Source organism: Centrocercus urophasianus, unplaced genomic scaffold (assembly GCF_019232065.1).
Source record: "Centrocercus urophasianus isolate 14NV4802_14NV808 unplaced genomic scaffold, USGS_Curo_1.0 seq_13, whole genome shotgun sequence".
Classification (NCBI taxonomy): Eukaryota; Metazoa; Chordata; class Aves; order Galliformes; family Phasianidae; genus Centrocercus; species Centrocercus urophasianus.
Window position 1 is genome coordinate 38,237,748 of NW_024884475.1, and position 24,509 is coordinate 38,262,256.

Sequence of the window (24,509 nt, forward strand, 5' to 3'; positions counted from 1 at the left end):
CTTCAGTAAGCATTAGCTAATAAAACAGATATAACTTGAGCTATCTGAAAGTTAAATTTAAAAAAAAAAAAGGCATTTTCAAAACTTTCTTTCACAATAATGCAGATGTCATGATGTCATTTTACTTTTACAATTGCTATTCTGGTAACGTTGTCAAGTAAAACATCAATACTGCTGTGCTGGTTAGGAAGGGACCCTCTTGTCTACTGTTGGATCTCTTAGAGCAAGCATAAGCAGGTGCTTAGGGAGCAGCACCAGCACAAGTTAACTATTTCAGAGGTTTCTGCTCCTCTGTATGATCTCTATCTCCAGCTGTTTACCACTTGGGATTTCCTGATGGTGGTTGTGGTTTATCTGCTTGACAATCCGCAGTAGAGGTCTTTTCTGAGGACTTGTCCAATCCCAAACTCCTTGTACCTCCATCTTTTAATAAGGAGTTTCTTGTGAAAGAACCACCTCCTTTGGATCATTTGATGGCCTATAATTCTTATGCTGAAGGAAGTGGTGAAAGTCAACTTCCATCCCTCCTCTCTGAGCAACTTCCCTTTTTGCTTCTGAATTCCACGAGTTCTGCTCTTTTTTGAAAACTTCAATATGCTCAGCAGTGCCTTGCAGGAGCTGTTTCTTCTTGCCTTGCTCTAAATCTCTGCTCTGCCACTTTTTGCGGTGAAGAGATTAGGGATTATGGTGGTGAAATGATGTTCTTGTTTTGCTTTATTCTCTTTTCATTTGCCACTAATACCCAGTGTTTGATCTCTCCTTGTAGTTCTTTTGTCTGTGAAATCCTAGCTTCCGCTTTATCTTAGCTTAACTCCCAGCTAAGCGTACCACACGAGTCATTATTTGAATATTTCAGTATAGCTTTGGGAATGTTTTCAGATACTGGCTACAGTGTTGTAAATGGAGACAAGATGGTTTAAGGATCTGAGAGGCCAATATGCAAGGAGAAGTAATACCGTTCGCTACTCTTTGTTCCCAAAGACAGGCTGACGTGCTTGCTGTGAAGTTTGTGATGCTGAGTGCATGACCTGTGCACACCAAAGCTTATTTGCTTCTTCAGATATATCACTTGGTCTAACAAAGCTATTTCTTTCTGCAGACTTCATACCTCTCTAAGTGCTTAGACTGCAAGCTTTCCTAATAGAGTAATCTTGTGAACTTGTTTGGAAAGCATTGTTTTTGGTTCAGAAGAAGCAATGCATTAGTAAGAATATCCACCATTTACCAATGTAGACAGTATGTGTCTTTGGCTCTGGATCTTTGCTATATTGAGAGTGATTCAAGGCAGGCTGTACTTACCTGAAGGTTTCAAGAGGTGTGGTACACTTGCAAGAATTGATACAGTAATTCCAGTGTGGCACAGTACAGGAAGAGGAGTGGGGGGGGAGAGGTTAAGGAACACCTTAGAAATGCAAAGCAACACCCACATTTGGATCAGATAATATCTGGAGAATAAACAGAGTAGCAGTCATGCTAAAATTGGCAGTAAGGGAAGAAAACGCCTGTTGGAAAGTTCACGTATAGCTAGCTACTAGGTCTCAGTTACAAGATCCTTGAGGCAAGGTGTGTGCTGTCTGCTCAGTTATGAAGCACTCAGCATACCATGGTGGGCTAATAATACCTTGTCTTTTCATTACCTTTCACTGGCAATAGCAGAACTATTTGTTTTGTTTTGGTGCTTGTTCTTTTCTACTTTTGTATGATGATTACATGATTTGTGCAAAAGCTGCTCTCTTTCTGTTAATTTTATTTTTCCTTTATATAATTACAACTGCTTCAAACAGTGAGATATAACTGGAGGACCTTCTCTTTCACTTCCCTGTCTTTACCCAGGAATGTCCAAGCAGATACTCTGACTTTGAGGCTGTAGTGATGAAAATTAGGTTGACTACTCTCTTCTTTTCTTAGCTACCTTTTAATGGCAGTTGGAGATTTTTTTCTGTGTACATACAGGGCACTGGAAAGGTCTATCTAGATACTGATAATTGTCTTTCTGATGTTTCAGAAGTACTGTGTATCCAGCTTTTCATTGCAAGCAAATCAATTCCATGCCCTCCTGTTCTTGCATCACAAATGTGTGGTCAGTGACTGCTTTGTAGACCCCAGGGCTGTAACACTGGTCTGGCCATTTATTCACAGAAAGCATCATGCCTTGTGTTAGTCTAAGATACATTGGACAATTCAGAACTTCTTGGATTTCTTTTAATAATCACTTCTCTAAATTGTACAAAACATTCAAGCATGTATTTAATCCTCTGTTTCATTGCTGTTGCTAAGATGAAAACTAAGAAATGTAAAAATGAGCTGAAGGTAACCAGACTGTGTTTTGTTGGTTTCTAGTCCAGATGCTGATGGTGTGATGACAGAAGCTTTGCTCACATTCTGGTTCTCTGCCACGGATTGCAAAGAAGCACTGCGCAAAAGAGTTGAAAGGATCTTATGGAGGGGCCTGAAAAAATACACTGGGCCCCTGCGAATAGATGTCAGATCTTCTACTGTCTCAAGTAAGGACATTACTTCTCTCTTAGATCTAGTTATTGTTCTGTTCTGATTGATTTAACTTGATTTTGCCTTCTGATGATGTTTACCCATCAGTGTAAAGAGTGAAAGCCTCACCACAGTGTTTTGGTACATAGCAGTGCAAACAAGCATGCCCCTTAGGTCTTTACAGCCCCAGGGAGCCTGAAAGTGCAAAAACAATGCCTGGATGTTAGTTCTTGTGAGGAAACAGCACATGCTTTGGAAAAATTCTTTTTTACTGTGAGGATCAAAATTCCTTTCAGACTCCTAGGTTAAAGAAAAAGAAAGGAAGAGTGTTCTTATCAGTGTGACCTCTCAGGTGAGGATCTGGACGTTTACTTATGAAATTGGCATCTGACTGATGTGAAGAGTAACAGCGCTGTTAGTGATTGATTTAGTGATTTGCTGAACAGATGAGTTTTCTCCTTCGTGCTTCTACAATTCTGATCTGTTAGAGAGTTTTTCTGTAGTCTTAGACTCTTGTCTCTGCGCAAGGCTGCTTTGTTTATTAGTTAGCATTTTTTTTGTGAGTCAGACTTTTCAAGAATGAGTTGCTGGTCAAAAGGAAGGGACAGATACTTGCTTCACTCGTTTTTGCAGTTCTTCTGTTTACTCCTGACACAACAGTGACAGTACAGTACATGGATACGTATACTTCCTGATTGCTTGTTCATGCTAGACAACTTAAGCCAGCAAAGGTGCAAGGAGGCGAGACAGCTTTGTTGAATGAATCTTGGGCTAAATCCCTTGCTGGATGGATCCAGGCTTCCTCCCACTCAAAAATGATTGAGAGCAACCATTTGTTCTGTCTATTGGTGCTTGAGGTGGGTAGATGCATTGCAACAATGTAGGGAAATTCAAATATGAGTGTCATATGGCCATTGTTTCTTGATGGGCCAATCAGTCCTCATCACTGGGATGGCTCATGATGGTAAATGTCATCCCTGTGAACAAGGAAGCACCACTTATCTTATTCGTTTCAGGTAGAAACAGCATGTAGCCATAAACCAAAGAGTGAAAGAGTGCTGTTGTTGTGTTTTTTTGTTTTTTTTTTTAAAGGTGTTTGGATCATGACTTACTAAATCTTAAAACTCTGGTTACTTAAGGAATAAAATTGGAAAGAGTGCAAAGGTGATTGTTAGAAAATAAACACGATCTTCTCATCAAGTTACTAGCTATTTATGTTTAATCTGGTAAATGAGAGAAGTGGTTCAAAACTCTGTTTTGTTGACCTTGAACTGCACCAGCGCTACCACAGTAATACATTAGTTGCTAGTTAAAAAAAATTAGCTGGTACAATTGAATCACAGTGTTTTCATTAAATACTTGGTTTCAGATAAAGATGGCATCTCAATGTTGCTTTGATAAAATTGTATGATAAACCTCCTGTTGCTTTAATTGGCTGTCCCATCTAAACCATAAAACACTGACTACATAGGTCTGTTACTCAGAACAGGACAAGCATTGTGCAACTGTTAAACATGATACAAAGGTTCATAAACAATACCCTGCCATTTCTAGAAGACAACAATAAAATTTGAATCTTTCTTTGCTGGTATTATGAGTCTTAATCAAGCTACATTTGGCAGTGCCATTTAGAAAATCAGGTTGACTCAGGTGGAGAATACAGGAGCTCTCCTGTACTTTCTGAGGAAATGAATGTCTCAAATACAAAGTTTGTCTCCTTCCTCAGTCCTGGAAGAAATGACACTTTACAACAGATCCCAGAAGTCCTGAGAAATTTTGTATTTTAGATTTCTCTTTGTCCAACTCTAGTATTTGAATCAAGGACAGTTGAGAAGCCCTATAAGGATCCATGCTCTGTATTACTTTTCTAACTTTTGCTTCACTGTAGCTTTGATGGTTTTGCCAGCTGGAATCCTGGAATCCTTGCTTATCTTGAGGCAGTTCTAGAACTTTTTCATAACAGTTTCTAAAAAAAATCATTAGACCTTTCAGTGTAATCATCTTATGAAAATATTCTAATTTGAGGGTCATGATATAGCATAGCTTAGGTAAGCATAGCTAACTAGTTGAAGAAATCCAGGTCAGGCACTTATTTAAATGGCATGCTAGGAGGGTCTGATAAGGAGAATGAGTAAGTCTTCCTCCCAGCATCTGATCTAATCTTGTTATTCAACACTGTCTCAACTTGCACTTCACTCAAAAGTGTTTGCTTTTTGGGGATCAGATCCAGCAAACTGCTTGCAGACTGGGTGCAGGCTTCCAATCTTCAGCTGCTGTCCGGGGCAAAAGCACAGAATTAGTCTGCCAGCCAAGGATCTTGCTTTCCCTCTTTATTTCAGAGGTTGGGGAATAAATAGCTTTGAGGAGATAAAATCTAAACTGATGATGTTTAGAGGTTTTTTTGTTGGTTTTGTTTTGTTTTTGAAAAACACAGAAAGTGGATAGCATTGATGTGAAAATACAGCAAGTATGTAAAACAAGGGAAAAAAAGGCAAAATAATATTATTTCTATTTTGTATCATCACTAAATAGTTAATGGTCTTTATATAGGGATGGAAAAAAAACCAAAAAGTTCTTGGGATGTCTTCACATGTCTTATTACTGGAGTCCTTGTTCTTTTTTCTTGTCCAGCTTACAGTTCCTAGACTCCTAGCCAACTATGGTGGTATTTCCAGATATCAGCTATAGGTCTAAGAGGAAATGGGAGGTGATAGAGATTTATGCACTTGCATCCAATGGAGTTTCACTGTCTAAATATTTTCAGTGAAGAATCAAATGGAGTCCTAACTTCTCTTTCTGCTGTCTTTCCACTCTTCAGAGATGTCAGGTCATGACTGATATAGGAAAAACCCAAATTAGGACTTACTCTTCCACTGGCACTGAAAGAAGGTGTTACAGTTTGTCCTCTATATAGTTCTGGCACCAAAGAGATAAGGCTGTTCTGTTTTTTTTTCCCCCAGGATTTCCTGGTTAGAAGTAGAGTCACCTCACAGCCTGCATCCCTGTTAGGCAAAGTATAGAGCAGCTTGCCAGCCTATTTCCCTTTGCCAGGTAGGTTGGAAGTCTCTCAAAAAGTGGTTTTGGAATATACTCTTGACGTCAGAAAGAAACTGGTTGCAAGACCAGTGGCACTGCTCAAAGTGAGTAGGAAGTATTCCCATCTATCACTCAGCCAAGGGTTTTGACCACGAACTATGAGTCATGCATTGGTTTTGATCAACAAGTCAACTGTTATTATTTCTATTTATCTGGCATCAGATACTTACTAAAGCTCCTTGCAAAGTACAGAGCCTAAGAAATAGATTCTTTCTTCTTTATCAAGTCTTATTTGGGAGACATGCAGATGAGTGTCTGACCTGAATTACTGAATAATATTTAATCAAGTTGTAGCTCAAAGAATATATCTGGCAATCTTTGCTTTTCTTGTACTTGATATCTGTACAACCCAACAGCATCCTGGGGTAGTAGAACAGGATGTGTATCAACACACTGACAAATACAACAGAGAATCAACATTCCCCCACTTTGACGATGTTACCTTGGCACAAGGTGGTATATTTCAGTGTTTGCAGCAGTTTACAGAGCCTGACTGAAATGGGAGACACTGAAATGTATCTTAAAATGAGTATTTTTGCAGAAACTGAGCCATGCATTAAAAAGACTTAGGGAATAAAACAGTTCTCAACTTCATGAATGGTGGGTTTTCCTGTATGCCTAAGGGAAGGAGACAGTACTTGAGACAGAGCAGGTAAGTCAGCAGCAGCTGTTAGCCCCTGGATAGTGGCAGTTTAGCTCACAGTCTTGCTCCAGTAATGTGACTTTGCATCCTCTGTTCATGCCAGGCTTACATCTCACCCTTCACAGTGACAGACAGGACTACAGAGCCATTGCTGAAACCAGAATTTGAATTTAAAGTAGAATTTTAAACACTGTGATACTCCTTTCTTTTAACTGGAACTAAAGTTCCTGTGACTTCATGGCTCAATGTAGCTAACTGAAAAACATACAAAAAATGTACTTTCCTTGATAGCGATGATGTTGTTACTTTAGTTTGGATGGGATGAAAGTGAATATATGCTGTTCTGGAGATGCCATAGGGCATGACTTGTAAATGAGGATTCCAGCGTATGTTATTGGCTAATGAATCCTCTGGTCCAAAAGCACGTACTTGTGTATTGTCATGCATGTGGCTTCAGTAAATTTCTGATAACACGGCATGTTATTTTCACACAGGGGAATGTTTATGAACTAAAGAATTATTCATCCTTTGTAAGGAGAAGATTATTACCAATTTTGGACCTATAAATTTCAGTGAAAGATGGGCTATTCTCTTTATCAGAAAATGGAGAATAATTAAGATGGAGTTGAAGGCAGCGATGAGGGGAAGTCACAGATATTAAGACAGGCCTTGTGGACAGGAGCAGGGAGGGAAGGGAAGGGTGACAGGGACAATTAGAGGTACACAGCTTTTGTCTTGTCCCTACCAGGTTAACTCTCCCCTGCTGAAGGAATGAGAATTGCATCACTTGTCTCTGAGTTATGCTTGCTACTTCCACAAGGGTGCTTAACTCTAAGGAAATTACTCCCTGGTGTCTCAACAGGAATTATAGCAATGCTAGTAGGAGTGTGTTTTAGGTTGTGTGCAATATGCATCCACAGAATAGCAAGTTATTACTGATGAGCCCAGAGCACTCGTGTTTTGCTATATGTCAGGAAACTGCTGCATTTCCTTTCATTTATGGTTTTTAGAACATGGTTGAGTCTGTCACTGTGAAGGACTGATCTAATTCCTCTCTCATTCCAGTACCTGGGGCCTTCATGGTCTTTGAAATAACTGAAGAACATTAGGGTAGAGATATTAGAATCATAGAATCATCAAGGTTGGAAAAGACCTCCAAGATCAACCAGTCCAGTCCAACCACCCACCTACTACCAATATTTCCCCACTAAATCATGACTTTTAATACAGTATCTAAACATTTTTTGAACACCTCCAGTGACTCCCCCACCTGCCTGGGCAGCCCATTTCCTGTGCCTGACTGCTCTTTCAGAGAAGAAATTTTTCCTAACATCCAATGTGAATTTTCCTTGGTGCAACTTTTGAAACTAGAGGTTACATTATGGTACATAGAAAACTGCAGTTGTAAACCTTTAAATTAATTCTTATGGAAAGTAGCATTTGGGAAAATTAAGTAATTGTCTTGGTATCGGATTCTTGAAACAGCTTTCTTATCTCTAATTTTGCAGGACTCTCAGACATTTCCACACTGAAAACTCATGATGTCCTTTAGTAATGCATTTGCTTTCCTTGTTTAAACCTCTTCAGTGTAATGTCTCCTCCATTGTTTCACTCATGGTTCTGGTTGTTATTTCCTCTTTGATGTAAATGCTGGTCTCCACGACTAAATTAAGTGAGGCAGTGGACACAAGATGTACTTTTCTAATGCTGTAATGCTAATGTTATTTGAAACATAACAAAGAAAGCACATCTTATTTTCTGTAGGAATCTCTGAATCTCTTTGAGTAGTCACACATTCACTCTGCAGGTAATTATGAACCTGTGAACATTTAGATGGTTTGGAAATAGGTCCACAGGCTTTGGACACTGAACTCCTTTAGAAATCCTTGCCTTAAGTGGCTGTTGTTTATAGGCAATTACCAAAATCAAGCTGCTTTCCAACTTTTGCTTACTCCCCTTTCCCTTCCATGCTTGCTTAAATGTGTATTCAGGAGTAAAAATAGGATATTAACTGATAATAATCTTAAATAATAACTGTAGCAGGTCACTTTTCTCATTCATATGAAACTGAGACCAATAACGTCTGTGTGCTCAAAGATTGAGTTAACTGTATACGCAGAATAATTATATTTACTGATCATCTAGTTGGAGAACAGGGCCCTCTTTTGAAAGATGGTTTCTCTAAGCCATATTTCAGTAGATAGTTGTGATTTTAATTTAAACATGAGTTTTCTCTTATAAGTTGAGTAAGCTTTAATTTTATAGCGAGTTCCACTTGGCAGGTAGGCAGTGCATATTCAAGTTGAACTTGTTCTTGTTTACAGTGAAAACCTGAACGCTGTTTTCCTAAATGCAGTACAAATAACTATTTTTCCAGCTGTATGTGGCTGGGATGAGATATGAGGTTTTAATTGTTACTAATTGATGCTTTTTCTTGGTAGTACAAACAACTAGGGACAACTAGTAAATTAGTGAGGCTGAGAAAATCACCTCATGCCTCACAAGGCATGGCTTGCAATGTGCAGGCTGGCACAGTCTGAAATGGGGTGCTGTTGTGCTGTTGGCTAAGCTTGACAAAAATGTCAAGTAACAAATGAAGGCAAGCCCCACCATGAGGTGAGACAGCAAGCAATCTGTTTTTTTCAGAAGTATCATGCAACTCAAAGTGTTTCTGCTTTTGATGGTACCTACTGTGGGTTCAGCTTATCTGAAAATTATGTCACATCAGGTTTTCCAAAGGTGTTACATGTGCTCTGAGCTTGGGATCATGGCTTGAGTCCAGAGTCTCTGAGTCTTTAGATTAATCTCTGTGATTCCCAGATTTTGTTGCTACCCGCTTTTGCCTCTTGAGGACTGCCTTTATTTTGTGGATGTTTTTTGGTTTGTTTTTGTTTGCTTTGTTTTTATTTTCTGTGGTGTTTTCTTTGTTACCTCTTTTCCACCCCCCGGTGTGAGATAGGCAGTCAGGATGCTGTATCTGACAAAGCAAAGCATTGGCCCTGCCCTGACGAACACAGCATTAAATTTATGGGCAGATGTCAGTGCACTTTAGCAGTGGGTGGAAAAGAGAATACATGAAGTGCGTAGTCTTGATAAACTATGCTAAAATTCAGAGCTGTACAGGCATTCTGTTTTAACATTCACAGTATGTGGAAACGTATTTGGAGAAACAACGTGTGGGATAGTCTGTCTGGAAGCAATGGATAGATCTCAGAGCAGAATTTTGCCCACGTGAGGTTTGTAGGTTTTTTCAGGTGCCTCATAAAAAAAAGCAAATAGAGATGTAGATGGATGCCTTGCCGAACAGCTGTGTGACTCATAGCAAAACTCAGTGTAGTGAGAACATGCCAACTGAATTGCTTTTGGCACTGTGCTTGAACAAGCTCATTGCTTCTTTTGTTCTCTTGATTAGCTTTGCAACATAATATAAGTATTAATAATTGACTTCAGGCTTCATAATCAGGCATTATGAGTTAAATGTCTCTCCACCCAGAGAGGAGTTAGAAAAATAATAATAATTTAAAAAAATCAATATTGCACTTGAAGGCGAAAGATGTGCTTTCACTGTTCATTACACTTGTTGGTTTATTTCCATTTTCCAGCTTTACAATATTAGAATTACCCAAATGCTGAATAGTACTGAAAACAGTATGAGTTTCCAGGAAAATACTGGATGCTTATCAGAGTTGAAATAAATTAATAGGGCCAGATTTTTTGGAAGAACTTCTTGCCAGTATCACCACATAGATGAATCAGCCAGATCTTTAAGTGTGGCTCTCCACCCACTTCTTCCTCACTTTTTAGCTTATTAAAATTTGCAACACTGCTATGGCTCTCTGCTGAGGTAACTTTTATTATCTGGTACTATTACAGATTTAAGGAATCTTGGCAACAAACAACAATATTATTCAAGGAAATTAATGGACTATAGTGAGCATTTCCAAAGCACTTGTACTGACAGGGGACCTCACAAGTTGTTGCTTGCTTGCCAGTAAACCTTATCTGGCTTTATTACATGAATGGTGAATAAAACTGTGTCTCTATACAAACTTTCAGTTATAAATCAGTTCCATTTTTATAGAATAAAGCAGTGGTTGCATGCACATGTGTTTACCTTGCCACTGGCTTTTTTCTGTAATGTTCCCTGCAATCAAGCTGTATGCTCACTTGCAGTCCTTTGGTTTCCTTTTTATATCATAATCTGTTTAATGTTATATAAAGATTGAGTACTTACTTAGTAGTAGTGGACTGCAAACATGCATACCAGAAAGACTGTCAAATGCACAAGCAAAATGTGGTAGGAGCACAGGAGCCAACAGGCAGAGCCCTTTGCATTAAAAAAAATTCTTTGCCCTGGTTGGCATGGTTTGGGATCAAAGCTAGGATATCATTCTATGTAGCTGCAAAAAGAAAATAAAAAAGGAGGAAGTGGATAAGGTCAGAGATCTGCTGAGACTATCTGCAGACTGTGAATTTGTGGATACTGTACAAGAACCTCTAGGCAATTTAACGATAGTTTTAAAAATGTGATTATCTTCTAGATTGCCGGCACGTGGAATGGTAGCTCTCATGAAAAAGAGAGCATTGTGTAAGCAGATGGGGAGACTGATACCTTGAGCCAGTGCTCATTAGTGAAAGAAAAAGTGTATTGTATTGTCACATAGTCAGAGCAGCTCTTTGGTCTGGACCTCTGAGGATATTGACTGCCTGGAGTACAGCAAACTGCACTGCAGAGCAGGGGTGTGACAACCAGTGCAAGGACATAACCACATATGACCTTTCCTGGCTTCTATTGCAGCCTACCTCTGCTTCTTGGGCCATGCAGCTATCAAGTAGCCACAGGAACTGGATGACCATGGAGATGATAAGCCTTGTCTGTGCTTTCTTGGCTCTACTCTGACTTTCCTTTTTTTTTTTTTTTTTTTTTTTTTTTTTTTTTCCAGCTGTGGAGAGGAGAAGAGCAGAAGCAATCTTCAATGACAGTAAGTGGGGGCTTTTTAAGCTTGAGAAACTTCTAATTATTGTAATTAGCTTTAAGAGTCTCCAAGCACTTTTCCTTGCTTTTCAAAGCCTTTTTTCTTCCCTTTTGTCAAACAAATGTGTCCTTGTGCTTTACATGTATGAGAAACTCCTGCTTAGATAAGAAGTCTTAGTCATAGAGAAGCCTTTTGTTAGTGCTTTCTGGGATACTTAGGAAAGCTCTAACTACTAACAAAAACAATCAGTATAAATTGGGTGAAACTTCTGTCTAGGAAAAGTCCCCACCCATCTCTGAGTCCCATCAGTTTTTCTGTAGTGAGATGATCCTCCAGTTAATATAACAGCAGTTGAGAGAGAGCTGTTTAGAAATCCCCAGGTTTGTGCAGAGAGAAGACATGCAGGTCCTGCTGCATCACTCTATGGATGACAGATGGCCATAGCACAATCCTGTCTTCAGCAGCATCAGTGTGGTAGGTGGAGGGTGCACCTTAAATGTAAAACCTGGTATCTAGGAAATCAATGACTTAGTAAACAAGGGCTCAGCACTGTGGTTTCAGGACACTTGCTTATTTTGTGTCACTGGACATGCAGACAATAAGCCATATTTTTGTGAAGGCTAAAAAATTTGGATAATTCTAGGTTTACAAAATTTAGGTAACTCCTAGGTGTAGGCAGTAAAAAAAAAACAAGTGAACAGTGAAGACTTCCAATAAAGAAAAACTTAATTGCTTGGTCTAACTGACTACTTTAACATCAAGCACAACAGCTATCTGAAAGGTTAATGAGAGTGTGATGAAGGTAAGAGAGTCCTTATCAGGGATTTGAGCAGGTTACACTTAAAAGCAATCTATTAAAAATGGATTAAAATGTGTACTTAGTCACGTCTATAATCCTGTGTGCATAGGGCTGACACCCAGTCCTCTCTTCTTCTTGGAGAGACTGCAGACTCTGTTTCATATATGCTTGTCTTTGATGCTGTAGCATAACAATTCATCTCCTATTGGTTTTTTTCCATACATGCACTAAGTGATGAGGCTTACACCTGACACTTTAAGGACAGCAACCAGGCAGAGGCCTATAGTACACCCTGTGAATGTGAGGTGGCACAAAATCTAGTAGGAATGGGCACATGCAGAGGAGTTTCAAATAGTGGCTTTCAGTGTGCTCTTAGAAAGTGGAAGATTGGAATTTTCTTTTGTGTGTATTGGAAATAAGGAAGGACAATGGTAAAATGTACAAAAGTTATGTCAGTCTCTGATTATAATGAAAATATTATGGCTTTGGAATGGCTGGTAGCTCAAAAATTGCTATGTAAATGTTAGACAGTGTGATCAGTCTTCTAAAGATACATTTGTAGGGGTTGAGTTGAGGTAGTCTGTTTTAAAGATGTTTGAGCTTTCAGGGACAAAGTTTATTTAGTGATTGAAAAGTTGTAAAAAACCCATCTTCAAATGGGTTTGAAGTAATGGAAGATGAAATAACATTTCTTTTGGGGTTCATTTTAAATTCTGGTGTTCCTGGGTTCCTGAGGGATCTGTGAGTTTTCCCTTGTGTTTTGAACGCAACAGGTAGTTCATAGCATTGTGCAGATCTAGGTCCAGTAATTGAAGATTACCAATAGTTTTCAGAAGGAAAAACATGCTATTATAGACAATCTCATCAGCTATTGTATACTTTCCCATTTTCCTTTCACATGGGAAGTTTAGTACAAGTAGCTGTATCTTTACATGCCACTGATTTCCTTCATTGCAATTTTAAATTTCATCACAGTGCAGACACTACACTGACCCTATGATTTTCTAGATATTGTGTGATAGTTTCCAAATTTATGAACAGCTTTCAATCTGCTGAGTTATCACTGCTGCTTTTGACTATGAGGTACTGTTAACATCACCTTGTGCAGATCCTAGCAGGAAGGGGCAGAGGTTACGCTCTGCGTGGCTCCAATGTTTGCCTTCTGAGGACTTCAAGGGTCTGGTGCTGGCAGCTCTTCAGTGAGGTATTGCGGATTTCCATGTTGTCCCCGCTCTGGGTCACTGTCTGAGGGAGACAGACAGTGCAATAGTTCGTTTGATATTGTCACTATGCAAATAATTCTTAGCTCTGTCTGTTTTTCAAACAATCGGGATAGTTCTGTGTCTCTACTTTCCTAACGTCTAGCTGAAATCTAGGCCTGGATGAAAGCTAGTGAGTCTTGGTCCAGGTAAGATGAATTTGACGCTGACTGAATGGGAGAAAAAAGCTGAAACAGCTCCCTCATTTGAGGAAGTTTCCAAAGCTACTGGGGAGCTTCAGCTGTTCCTGAATGTCTGTTTTATGGCTGAAGCCATAGATATTTTCATTTCTCTTGAAGTTGGGAAAATAATACTTCATGGATGCACACCATGCTGGAGGTATCCATGTTTACTTTTTGATCTCTGGCTTGGATTGGCATGTTGTTCTTTGCCTGAAGCAACTCTCAAGGTTTGTTTGCAAATGGCCATTTGTGCAGTGTACGATTGCATGGTTCCAAGCAGCAACTTATGTAGTCTGCATGCGTGCTTAGTAAAAACCCATGGCTTGGACCACTGCCATCATTCATGTTTTATCCATGTGGCAAATCACCTGAAATATTTGAGTTGGCAATCCCTAGACTTGGAAATTGTCCTGTTTGTGTGGTGAAGGGTTTTGATTCTTGATTTGGGCTGTTGGTGTGCCTCAGCGTGAATTGTTGACCATCATGGTTTACCATGATAGTCAGTTGTTCATTCAGGCTTCTAACAGAATGGGTTATGCATGAGGATCTCTGTTCTGGGAACTGGTGGAAGGTATGTTTTCGTATTGATGGATACTGTTGGAGAACCTAGTGCTGTGTGATTTTTGACATCTATTTTCCACAGTACCTACAGCCATTGGCAGGCATGCTTACTAAACAGACGAGTAACTAATACATATTTTTTTCCTTTCTGACAGTCTGCGGGTTACGACAGAATAGATCAGTCAAGTCAATAGCAAAAGCAACATCCTTGAGAATAGTTGGAGGATTGTCTTCTGCAGAGACTGGAGACTGGCCGTGGCAAGCTAGTTTGCAGTACAATAATGTCCATCGCTGTGGTGCAACGCTTATCAGCAATACTTGGCTTGTATCTGCTGCTCACTGCTTCAGAGAGTAAGTTCCCAGCTTAGAGAGAATCTGCAGCAGAATGTGCTCTGTTTGGATCAAGCTGTGGGGCTTTCCAGATTTACAACACACCCCTAACTCTTTCCAGGAGAACAGTTTTCTGCCTTGGAGGAAGAAAAAAAAAAACAAACAGGTTTGGGGTGAGCCCATCACTTGTTTCTAAAGGTGTTCTTTCACACTGCAATTAGGTTGCTGCTGCTGCGGGCTGCTACCAGAAGTTCTAAGCCCAGATTTATACCTTTCCATTTAACCATGCACTCTCAGAACTTTTTGTTTCAAGTGCAGCCATTGTGAAACTTCAGGACATGTAAGATAGAACAGCTGTGAATTATTAACATGCAGAAAAAGTAAATATGATTTTTCTAGCAGAAGAGCTTTTTGGGCTGATTACATATACCCTGTGTCTAAACAGTGGCTAGATCAGGAATGAGAAGTTGAAGGGAGTAGGAAACCATGGTTGAGAAGAGAGTGCAAGATTGCCCTCTTCTAGTAGCAACCCACAATTACATGGGGCACAGTGTTATGAGAATTAATGGATGCCTTAAGAATTTAGTAGGGAACTGGCTTGAAGGGTTGTAAGATACAGATTCTTGAGAATTTTAAACACCTGAGTACGTGTATTCACAGTCAAATATTTACGGCACTCTTACCTTTTTCAGAATGAGTCACCCTCACAAGTGGACTGCTACTTTTGGAGCTCTTTTGAAGCCACCAACCTTGAAACGATCAGTCAAGACTATTATTATTCACGAAATGTACCGCTACCCAGAACATGATTATGACATTGCACTTGTGAAGCTCTCTAAACAAGTTGAGTTTACGAGTAACATACACCGTGTTTGTCTGCCTGAGCCATCTCAGACTTTTCCATATAATATTTATGCTGTCATCACAGGCTGGGGAGCACTTACCAATGACGGTGAGTCCCAAGTCTGCCAGGCAACCCATGTATTGCATGAACCAGAGCACTGATTTACTACTGAATAGGTATCACTTGTGTAGCTGTATGTTATATGGCAGCAAGCCTGATTTTTTGTCTACAAGCAATAGATTTGTTCAACAGTGAGCAGCAGTTTCTTGCTCTAAAATTAGACTTGACAAAGAAAGAGGTACTATCCACTTAAGCAGAAAATAGCATAAATGTCCTCTTTTTTTTCCCAGCCTTTCCATATTATATTGTAGATACTTGAGACAGGTGGCCAAGCCACTCATGTGTTAATGGAGAGCCTAAAAAAATATTCTCTTAGCTTGAGCCAGAAGCCTACAGAAAGCCGTGCAGGCTTTCAAGAAAATTTCCACAGTGAGCTAGATATGATCACTTGTACAGACTCACATATATCAGACCAAGCTGTGAGTACATTTAGCAATAGAACCAAGATGCCTTGATGCCATATCATGTGCCCAAATGGATAGGTAATTTGTGTTCCATGGTATCAGATGGAACTTTGTACAATACAGTGTTACAGTTGGTGCACTGTGTATCATGCAATCATTAGTTCTGTCTTAATATTACAGTTTCTAAGTGAAACTATGAGTATGTATTTTTTTCTTAAGGGCCCAGCCTAGAGAGAGTAAGAAGTAAAACCTCCATATTATATCAAATTAATCTGGTGCTTGGTAAGACATTAAATGCAATTCTGTTAATGCCTGTACTACTCTTTCCCTCAGGTCCCACTCCTAATGCTCTTCAGGAAGCAACAGTGAAACTTATCGACTCGGACACTTGCAACAAAAAAGAAGTGTATGATGGGGACATAACACCCAGGATGTTGTGTGCTGGGTACTTAGAAGGAGGAGTAGATGCTTGTCAGGTAACAATAACTGAAAATTAAAAAGGAAAACTCTTTTAATGCTGATTTCAGTATTTGGCTAACCGAATATTCACTAACGGTATAATAGTCCTTTAAATAGGCTCTGTTCAAACAGGAATTAAGATGTGAAGTGAAGTAGCACTTCTTAAAATTATTTAGCAAGTAAAATCCATACTGAAGGAGCTAAATTAGTATAACACTCAGAACTTAAACCTTTCATGGCATGAGATGAAATTTTCATTTTGTAACTCAAAATAGCTGCTATAAGCCCAATTGCTTCTCATCATATCTTCTATGAAATCTGTTTTTCAAAAATGTATCCTGTACATTGATGCTTTATTCCTCCTTTGCTGTTGCTATTCCACACCAGACCCTTATTTGCTGGACAGCAATCACTAGCAGGTGCTTATATTTTTGCAGGTGTTTGAACAAAAATATTACCACCTGCAAAAATATTTCTACAGGAATAACTTTTAAAAAGGCAACTGCTATTAATGTTACTTACAAAAAAAATAAATACATGTAAGTAGTGGTTCAAAACAGACCCCTTCCAGAATCCCAGTCCTATGGATTTAAACAAAAGCTGTTTGCAGGTAAGTACTGGAGACCTAATTCCTCTGTTCCTGTCTCACTGAGCATTGAAGAGACCTGAACAGAAGGGTGCAGCTGCTGTGTATTTCAGTAATGCATCTTGCTGGATGATGGTGTATTTGTTCTGTTGTGTGACAATTGCCTTTAAGCCTGCAAGATTTCCACTGAACTGTTATTACCATGTCATGCTACTAACAGCATCTGAATTCAGCCTTTGAAAATGACTAATGTCTTAAGAGATATTATCTAATTAGAAGACCAATTTTCTGATGAAATCCTTTCTGAAATGTTATTGCTGCAAGTGTCTAAAAGAGTTTGCTGAAAGGATAGTGGTTTCTGTAAAAATAAATAAAAAAATGACTTTGAGGAGAAGACAAAGCAGTATGAGGAATGCTTCACAAAATGAGAAGGGTCACAAAATGAGAAGGGAATTTTTTGTTTGCTTGATTTTTAATGGAAGGATACTGTACAATCACAGGCCGGTCAAGAGACTTCATGGCAAACAGGAAATAGCCACTGACTGCAGACTCAAATTTCATATATACCCTGGATTCTGCACAAATGGCAGCTCTTGAAACACTGCTTGCTTTTCTATCTTACTGGATGCACCAGACCCTCTTGTCTAATGATAAGACTTATGTTTTCCCTTCTGAACAAATAAATCTTTTTTTTTTTTTTTCCCTCTCCTCTTTCTCTAGGGAGACTCTGGGGGACCACTGGTTACTCCAGATTCTAGACTGATGTGGTACCTCGTGGGAATAGTGAGCTGGGGAGATGAATGTGCCAAGCCAAACAAACCTGGAGTTTATACACGAGTGACTTATTTCCGTGACTGGATTACCTCAAAAACTGGCATCTAATTCCAAAATCAAAAATGGATATAATTACATAGGTTACATGTAACTCATAATTGTCTGTATTTGTGAAAGGTTATTTTTTTTTAATATGTGTATTCCTATTAGTTATGGTCAAAGCAAGTTTTGCCTGCAGCAAGCACTATCTTTGCTGTCAGAGATCCTAAGCTCTTGTGAATTTATACTAAACATATGAGATTGCCTTCCTCGTCTTCCAACTTTGAAGAGTTCTCATTTTTATCAGAAAATATAAACAGGTGTTATTCAACTAACATTTAAAAGCTAGCAATTTACCTCCTTAACAACACAAACATTTTTTCAGGAAATAAGAAATTTTTTTCAGCTATGGCTGAGGTCTGAAGATGTCCACACTCTAAGCATAGAGGAAGCTGAACCTTCTTCTTCCAGTGAAGAAAATATTGTCACAGCTGTGTTTCTAGGAAAGTGAACCCTTGATTATTATTCTTGTTAGAGATCATCATCTGCACAGACTGCATCTGAGATCCTGCATACTCACCCTGCTCAGTGGTCTTCATAGCTAATAGTGGATCCGCCAGGACTGAGGGTAGGTCCAAACTAAGAAAGAGGAGGATTTCTGTGCTTGCAGTTAGTTCAATGGGACAAGACAGAAGCTTGATGTTCTTGTTATAAAGCACGTTTTTAAACAGATTTTTTGGTAGATTATATGAAGTTCAAGTTACTCAAAAACGCTATTGTAGAAGTGCTTTGTCGTGATGCTGTGCTGCTACTTCTGGAGCTATGCACTTCTCTACAGACTGTTCAACTCACATCATGCTAATGATGCAGAAACACAAGCTCTACCAAACTTTATTTGTCATGTGTGAGCCCACAAACAAGCTCACTGGAATGCAACCCAGCATTTAAATTTATGCTAAAGGAAAAAGTACTTGCCACAGATAATCTGGGAACTGCCTTTTTACTTCAAGTCAAGAAATAGTGTGCTTTCCAAGGGCATGCCAGCCAACAGAAGTCATCTCACTGCAAAGAAAATAAATAGTGATAAACCATCTTGTTTCACTGATGGATTAATTTCTGCCATGGATAAATATGATCCTGTTTTATGAGTCTGAAGAGCAATTTCGTATTGAAGAACAGTCCAGATGGAAACGTCAGAGTAAACGCTATCTTTATATGCAGATTAAGCACTTTTCCTACCTCTGTGCATGACATCTACTAGATTTTTGTTGGAAAGGAGTCCAGTGACATGACTATTGCTGTTCCCTACAGCCCAGGCCTTCAATATACGGAACCAAAATGTCAATCCAGTACTGTCTCCTTCTGCTGTCTTTGAATGGCCACAGGACTGCTTTTAGGCTGTGAATACAGGACTCAAGGAGTCTGTACGAGACGTGAAAGCAGCTGCAAACCCCGCAGCTAAACTTAAAACAACTGAAAATCTCTCCAGAGCATCTCACCTCCTCTTCTGCTCAGGATTGGGTCTCTCCTCAGCCTTTCTTCTGTGCAAGCTCTGTAATAATCAGAATCCATGGGAACAGGATGCTTACCATTTCCTGAAAAGTCAAACCCTGAATGAAAATGTACACATGGATGGAAAATCCTATGTTGAAGCCTTAAAGGGGTGGGGGAGAGATCGTCTTATTTTTCAGCTCCTTCCAGTCTTTTTTCCATATCTTTTGAATTTTAGTTTAAAAAAAAAAACAAAAACAACACAACAAGCAACCATCAAAAATGAAGATGCCTTGTCTCAGAAAGAATTGAAGGTTTTAGTTTAGCTTTGCTTTTGAAATAATAGTATCTTTCTTCTGATTTTCCATATTCATTTAAAAATGAAAAGGATCTTGGGACAGTTAGGAGGATAGTTGGATGCAGCAAATCTGTTTCCTTAATTTATTGATGAAGTTTGTAATTTATGCACTTTTGAGTTGCTGCTATTTTTAAACTAAGAATTTACTCTGGGCTGAATGCAAACTGTAGAGTTTGGGATTAGGTCACATGGGAACACTGTTTTCTTGTAGTGTTCAGGTCCCACTAATGTAGGAGAATGAGGAAAAGAAATTACACCTAGTTTTTTGTGCCTCTTATTGTTTTGTAGCTGAATGCCCTTCCTTACAATCAGCGGATGAATTGCAATTGAAAGTAAACTGTGGTTCACTTTCAGAGGAACGTAAGGCTTTGTTTTTCCCTTAAATCCATCATTTTGTCTACCAAATGGAGGGGCGGCAATAAGGGGTCAAGGCCCAGGTTATCTGTAATCCGTATAAACTGGTTCCTACCTCACAATGAAAGTAACATGTATTTAATACCTTTAAAATGAGAAAGGCAGCCTTTATTTCAGATTTTATTGTGAGAGGCCAAACAGCCAAGAGGTGTGTAGGAGAATGTCTACCTTACTCAGGGAGTCCTGAGCCAGCCAGATGCACTTTTCTTCACAAACTTTTAACAAACTGTCTGGCCTGGGTTTGTCTTATACTCCATGTCAGTGTTTTATTTATGAAGATTCTGTTTTCTGCGGTAGAATTAAAAAAAGAGAGAGAGACTATTGTGTGATTAAGGAAAAAGATTTTTAAAAACCTTTTATTATTGTTAAGATTTAGTAAGGATTTGAATGATATAAAGGTAATATATTTCGTAACATTAAATGTATTTAAAAATGCTCCTTTTTTGTCCTTTCTTCTTTAATAGTAACTGCTGAAATGTGTGATTGACTCAGAATAAACTAGTCTTTAGTTTGTTGTAAGACTATTCTGAAACTTCAGTTCTTTCTGTTCATTCCTGATCCTAGGAATTTTCCTTTAACAGTGGCTGGAGCTTTACAGACATTTCTGCAGCAACAGAAGTGAGACATTAATTTTTTTAAAACACTAAAATACTCTAATGGGAATTTCAATACATTTAGTGCTATGTAAATTTGAGAGTAAATCTGAACCTTCATCCAGGAAACAACCACCATGCTTCTTGTCTTGCAAAATCCTATCCCTGTAACATGACCTTCCTGGCTCTTGGCAGTAGGGACTTCTATGCAGCTGACATACCAATTCTCCTGAAATTACCCAGGCAGATTTACAGCTTCCAGAAGCATGTTCCAAACTTCTGGTTATCCAAATCAAGTTGGTTGGGGCTTGCCCAATGCTAACTTGCAACCTGAAGCACAAATAGGAAGGAAATAAAAGCCTGATTGCACAAGGCCTAATCGCCTGAGGAGGTCTGGTTGAGTGACATCAAGCAGTCATTGGGATACCTTATGTAAGTAAAGCTTGTGGAAACTCCAATTCCACGTCTGCTGTTCCTGTTAACAAATTAGAAGAGCTGAGAGCCAAAAGATATTATGTACCCCAATTAATACTTATCTGGCAACTTGCAGTTTGTGTTACAGATACACGTGCATGGAAAAGCTGCCTTTTGCTTTTGGAAATGCTTTCAAGCATGTCAGCTTGGATTCACCTTGGGTAATTGGTACCTTTTGTTTATCTGCATCAGGATTTTAAGAACGTTGTTAATGTGGTTTCTAGGAAGATGTCACACTATTTAGAGCAGCTTTAAGTGAGAAGACTCTTTAGCCCATCACACTGTGAAGGTGGGGGCCTTTAAAATGTGCCAGCAAAGCACTTCCACATCACATGTCCTGACAGCACCTCATTGTTTTAAGAGCCCATGGTCAGCCACAGCTTATGGCAAGATGTTTGGAAATCTATTGAAATAATGCTTCTGATGTGGATTTATGGATATTTCTGTACAGGCCTGTGTGCTAAAGAGAATTGTGTAACACATTTCTAGTGAGAAAATGATATGGAGATTTGTGGCTAATTTATTAACTGATCAAGTCAGAAAAGCAAAGGCATCCTCCCAATCTCCCCTAGGGAGTTCTTATCAAGAATTAGAAATTGCACCTGAAATTCAGAAAATTAACACTTAAAAAGTGTTAGCGGCTGAGATTTTCATAGCAGATGGAAGGGAGCTTTACAGCTATCTGCTGTAGTTCCTTTTGCAAACGTTGGCTTTAAAGAGACATTCAATACCTGTGTACAGAATGACTCTATAATAATGCACTGGCCTAAGCACAGAAAGATTGTTCTGATAGCAAGGTACCAACGATTGGCCTCAGAATGCCAGAAAACTGAAAGCCTTATGCTGGTACTTTTTGCCAATCTCAAAAACTGTAGCTTACTTTAATCTGGTACAACTACAGAGGATTATTTTGTTTTCTGATTAATTATTTTTATTTTTTATAACTAAGGTCTTAGGTGTGTATATATATATATATATATATATATATATATATATATATATATATAAAAGATGAGGTTGTGCGTGAAAAGAAAGAAGTGGCTCCAGTTGTTTCAACTTTTGCAATCTTGGAAAATAAGCACTAAACCTGTATGTTTTTTATTTGGTACCGTCAAAAAAGAGAGCTCCTGAGTATACCTGCTGCCAATTGATGTGTCTGGGAACCAGTTTCTTTGGCTGCTATGGTAAACAGAACCTGTTGGTTTTATTTGGCAGTTGGGCTTAGAACGCCTATATTTATAGTTTCATTGACAATGAGTCTTTGTTTTGTTCCTGCTGAACTGATGGGCAAGAATTAACTGGTTGTTGCTGTTTCTCCATTTAGGCAAAGGGCTTTTCAGTGTTACTACACAAAATCTGGTTTGTGTGGAATGACTGCATATTGAGGTGATGTGCATCTCAAGAGTGCAATAACCAGGACAGAAACAGGGTATGTAGCAGATTTTTATTTTTTTTTTTAATTTTTCATAACACATTTGGTTGATACATTCTTAAAAACAATAAGTGTTAGTTTAATACATATAGAGAGAAGCATGTTCACTTGTAAGGAAAGAAACCACAAATTAAAGGTAAAAATCACTGAGAAAAAATATCAAAGTGGCAAAACTAAAGCTGATATTTTTTTTTTGCATCTTCAAACTTCTTTTTGTTTGTTTGCTTTTTTTACTCCTTAGAGCTGGAACTCCATATAATTCATTTCATGAGGTCTGTGCGTGGCTCTTGAAGTCTTTTGAAATAATGTAACTGATTTTGTATGTATTTGCATACTCTGATTTCGGGTCTTTTGCAAAAAAGATGAAAAGCAAATACCAGCCTTAAATATCAATTGCCTTACTAGTATGAATTGCATTCTTCCTGCATTGCTTTTGTGGTTTATCCTGTCTTGCAGTCCACCATTTTAGGCTTCTAGTGGCCTCTAGTGGTCTAGGAAGTTTGTCCGTATCTTCTCTGTGTGTTGTAAGAAACCCACATCTAGTGGGCAAGTACTTTCAGTGTGATCCTGCTACAGCAAGGCCTGTGTTTGAATGATGAGTGTTGTCCAGCCACTCTTAGTCATATTTAATAATTCAGCACAAAAGCTGCCCCATAACTGGGGAAGACTTGGAAGGATCAAGTCAGTCATATACCGGTCAGTCATGTACCAGTTACATGAGGTAGAAATTCTAATATAATTGAAAATAATGTAGCAGATGTGAAAGCACAAAGAGGATCAAAACTTGGGATTTGAAGGAAGGGGGACTTGAAGGGAGATGTCACCAGCCTGGTAGGAAGGCTCTTAGTATTGGAGTCTTAACCAAACCCAGGAAATGGGAAGAGGAGAGGTAGCAGAGAAAGTGGTACGAATGGAAGGTGATGTGGAGTTAGTGGTACCAGAGCTCTGTAGAGACTGCAGTAGTTACCACAGCTTGCCTTAGTTGATCTGCGCTGGCTGAATACCAATATCGTCTCCCTGTACTCAGCTCTGGTCAGGCTGCGCCTTGAATACTGTGTTCAGTTTTGGGTCCCTTGCTACAAAAAAGATATTGAGGCCCTAGAGTGTGTCCAGAGAAGGGCAGTGAAACTATGAGGGGTTTGGAGCACAAGTCTTATGGGGAGCAGCTGAGGGAGCTGGGTTTTTTCAGTCTGGAGAAGATGAGGCTCAAGGAAGACCTCATGGTTCTATACAACTGCCTCAAAGGTTGTAGCAAGATGAGGTCAGCCTCTGGTAAATAACAGCGACAGGATGAGAGGGAATGGCCTAGGGAAAGTTCAGGTTGAGTAAAAAAAGATCAGTGAGGCAGTGGCACAGGCTGCCCAAGGGGGTGGTGAGGTCACTGTGAGGTGTTGGAGCAGTGGGCAGATGTGGCACAGAGGAACGTGGTCAGTGGGCATGGTGAGGATGGGTTGGTGGTTGAACTGATGATCATAGAGGTCTTTTCCAACCTTAATGACTGTGATTCTATGAAAAACAAAACAAAACAAAACAAAAACAAACAACCTACAGAGGTTTCCATGAGCACTTGTTTTGGCTTGGACTGTTGTTTGTTTGTTGTGTGACTGCTCTGTGCCTAATTTGTACCTTTAGATGCCCATGCAGCATACAGTAGGGATGCCAAATTTCTCTCACCAACCCCCCACTTCAATAAATCTGGTCTACATTTGAGATAGGCCACATCTTGCTGGCTTATCCTCCATCGCGTGGAGACAGCCTCTGGAGAGTGGGGCTCAGAAATAGCCTGTCACGTAAACCGGTAACTCTCGAACATGATGTTTGCTTGTAACTAAGTTTTATTTATTTATTAACAGCACGGTGCTTGCAGAATATTTAAAAAAAAAAAAAAAAAAAAAAATTTAAAAAAAAAACCTTTCACTTGCAAATCACCGCGTGAGAGCAGAAGCCAGAGGAAAACCACAGCACCCCCATCTCGCGGCCGCCATGTCGCGGCGGGGCGGGCCAGGAGGCGGGCCGACCGGCGCGGCCATAGCCCGGCCCCTCATGTCGGCGCAGGCGGAGCGGCCCCGGCTTCCTGCCTTTCCTCCTCGGCCCGCCGGCAGCACGCAGGCCTGCTCGCAGTGCCAGGCCGCCGCGGTGAGGGCGGGCTGCGGGTCGGGGCGTGTGGGGCCCCGGGGCGGGAAGGCGG

At 39.5% G+C, this 24,509-nt stretch overlaps 2 protein-coding genes across 2 annotated transcripts in view; both read left to right on the forward strand.

Annotated features, from left to right (window-relative positions):
• LOC122156960 (transmembrane protease serine 11E-like) overlaps positions 1–20,151 on the forward strand; it is a 40,572-nt gene extending 20,421 nt beyond the window's left edge. Inside the window, exons 6-11 of the mRNA XM_042812274.1 lie at positions 2,341–2,504; positions 11,170–11,208; positions 14,159–14,354; positions 15,026–15,285; positions 16,035–16,177; positions 17,467–20,151. Coding sequence (XP_042668208.1) covers positions 2,341–2,504; positions 11,170–11,208; positions 14,159–14,354; positions 15,026–15,285; positions 16,035–16,177; positions 17,467–17,628 — 964 coding nt within the window. The 3' untranslated portion in view covers positions 17,629–20,151. The remainder of the gene's footprint in view (positions 1–2,340; positions 2,505–11,169; positions 11,209–14,158; positions 14,355–15,025; positions 15,286–16,034; positions 16,178–17,466) is intronic.
• Positions 20,152–24,387: 4,236 nt separating this feature from the next.
• The window catches only part of UBA6 (ubiquitin like modifier activating enzyme 6), a 30,260-nt gene continuing 30,138 nt past the window's right edge, over positions 24,388–24,509 (forward strand). The window contains exon 1 of the mRNA XM_042811668.1: positions 24,388–24,457. The gene's annotated coding sequence lies outside the window, so the exon portion shown is untranslated. The remainder of the gene's footprint in view (positions 24,458–24,509) is intronic.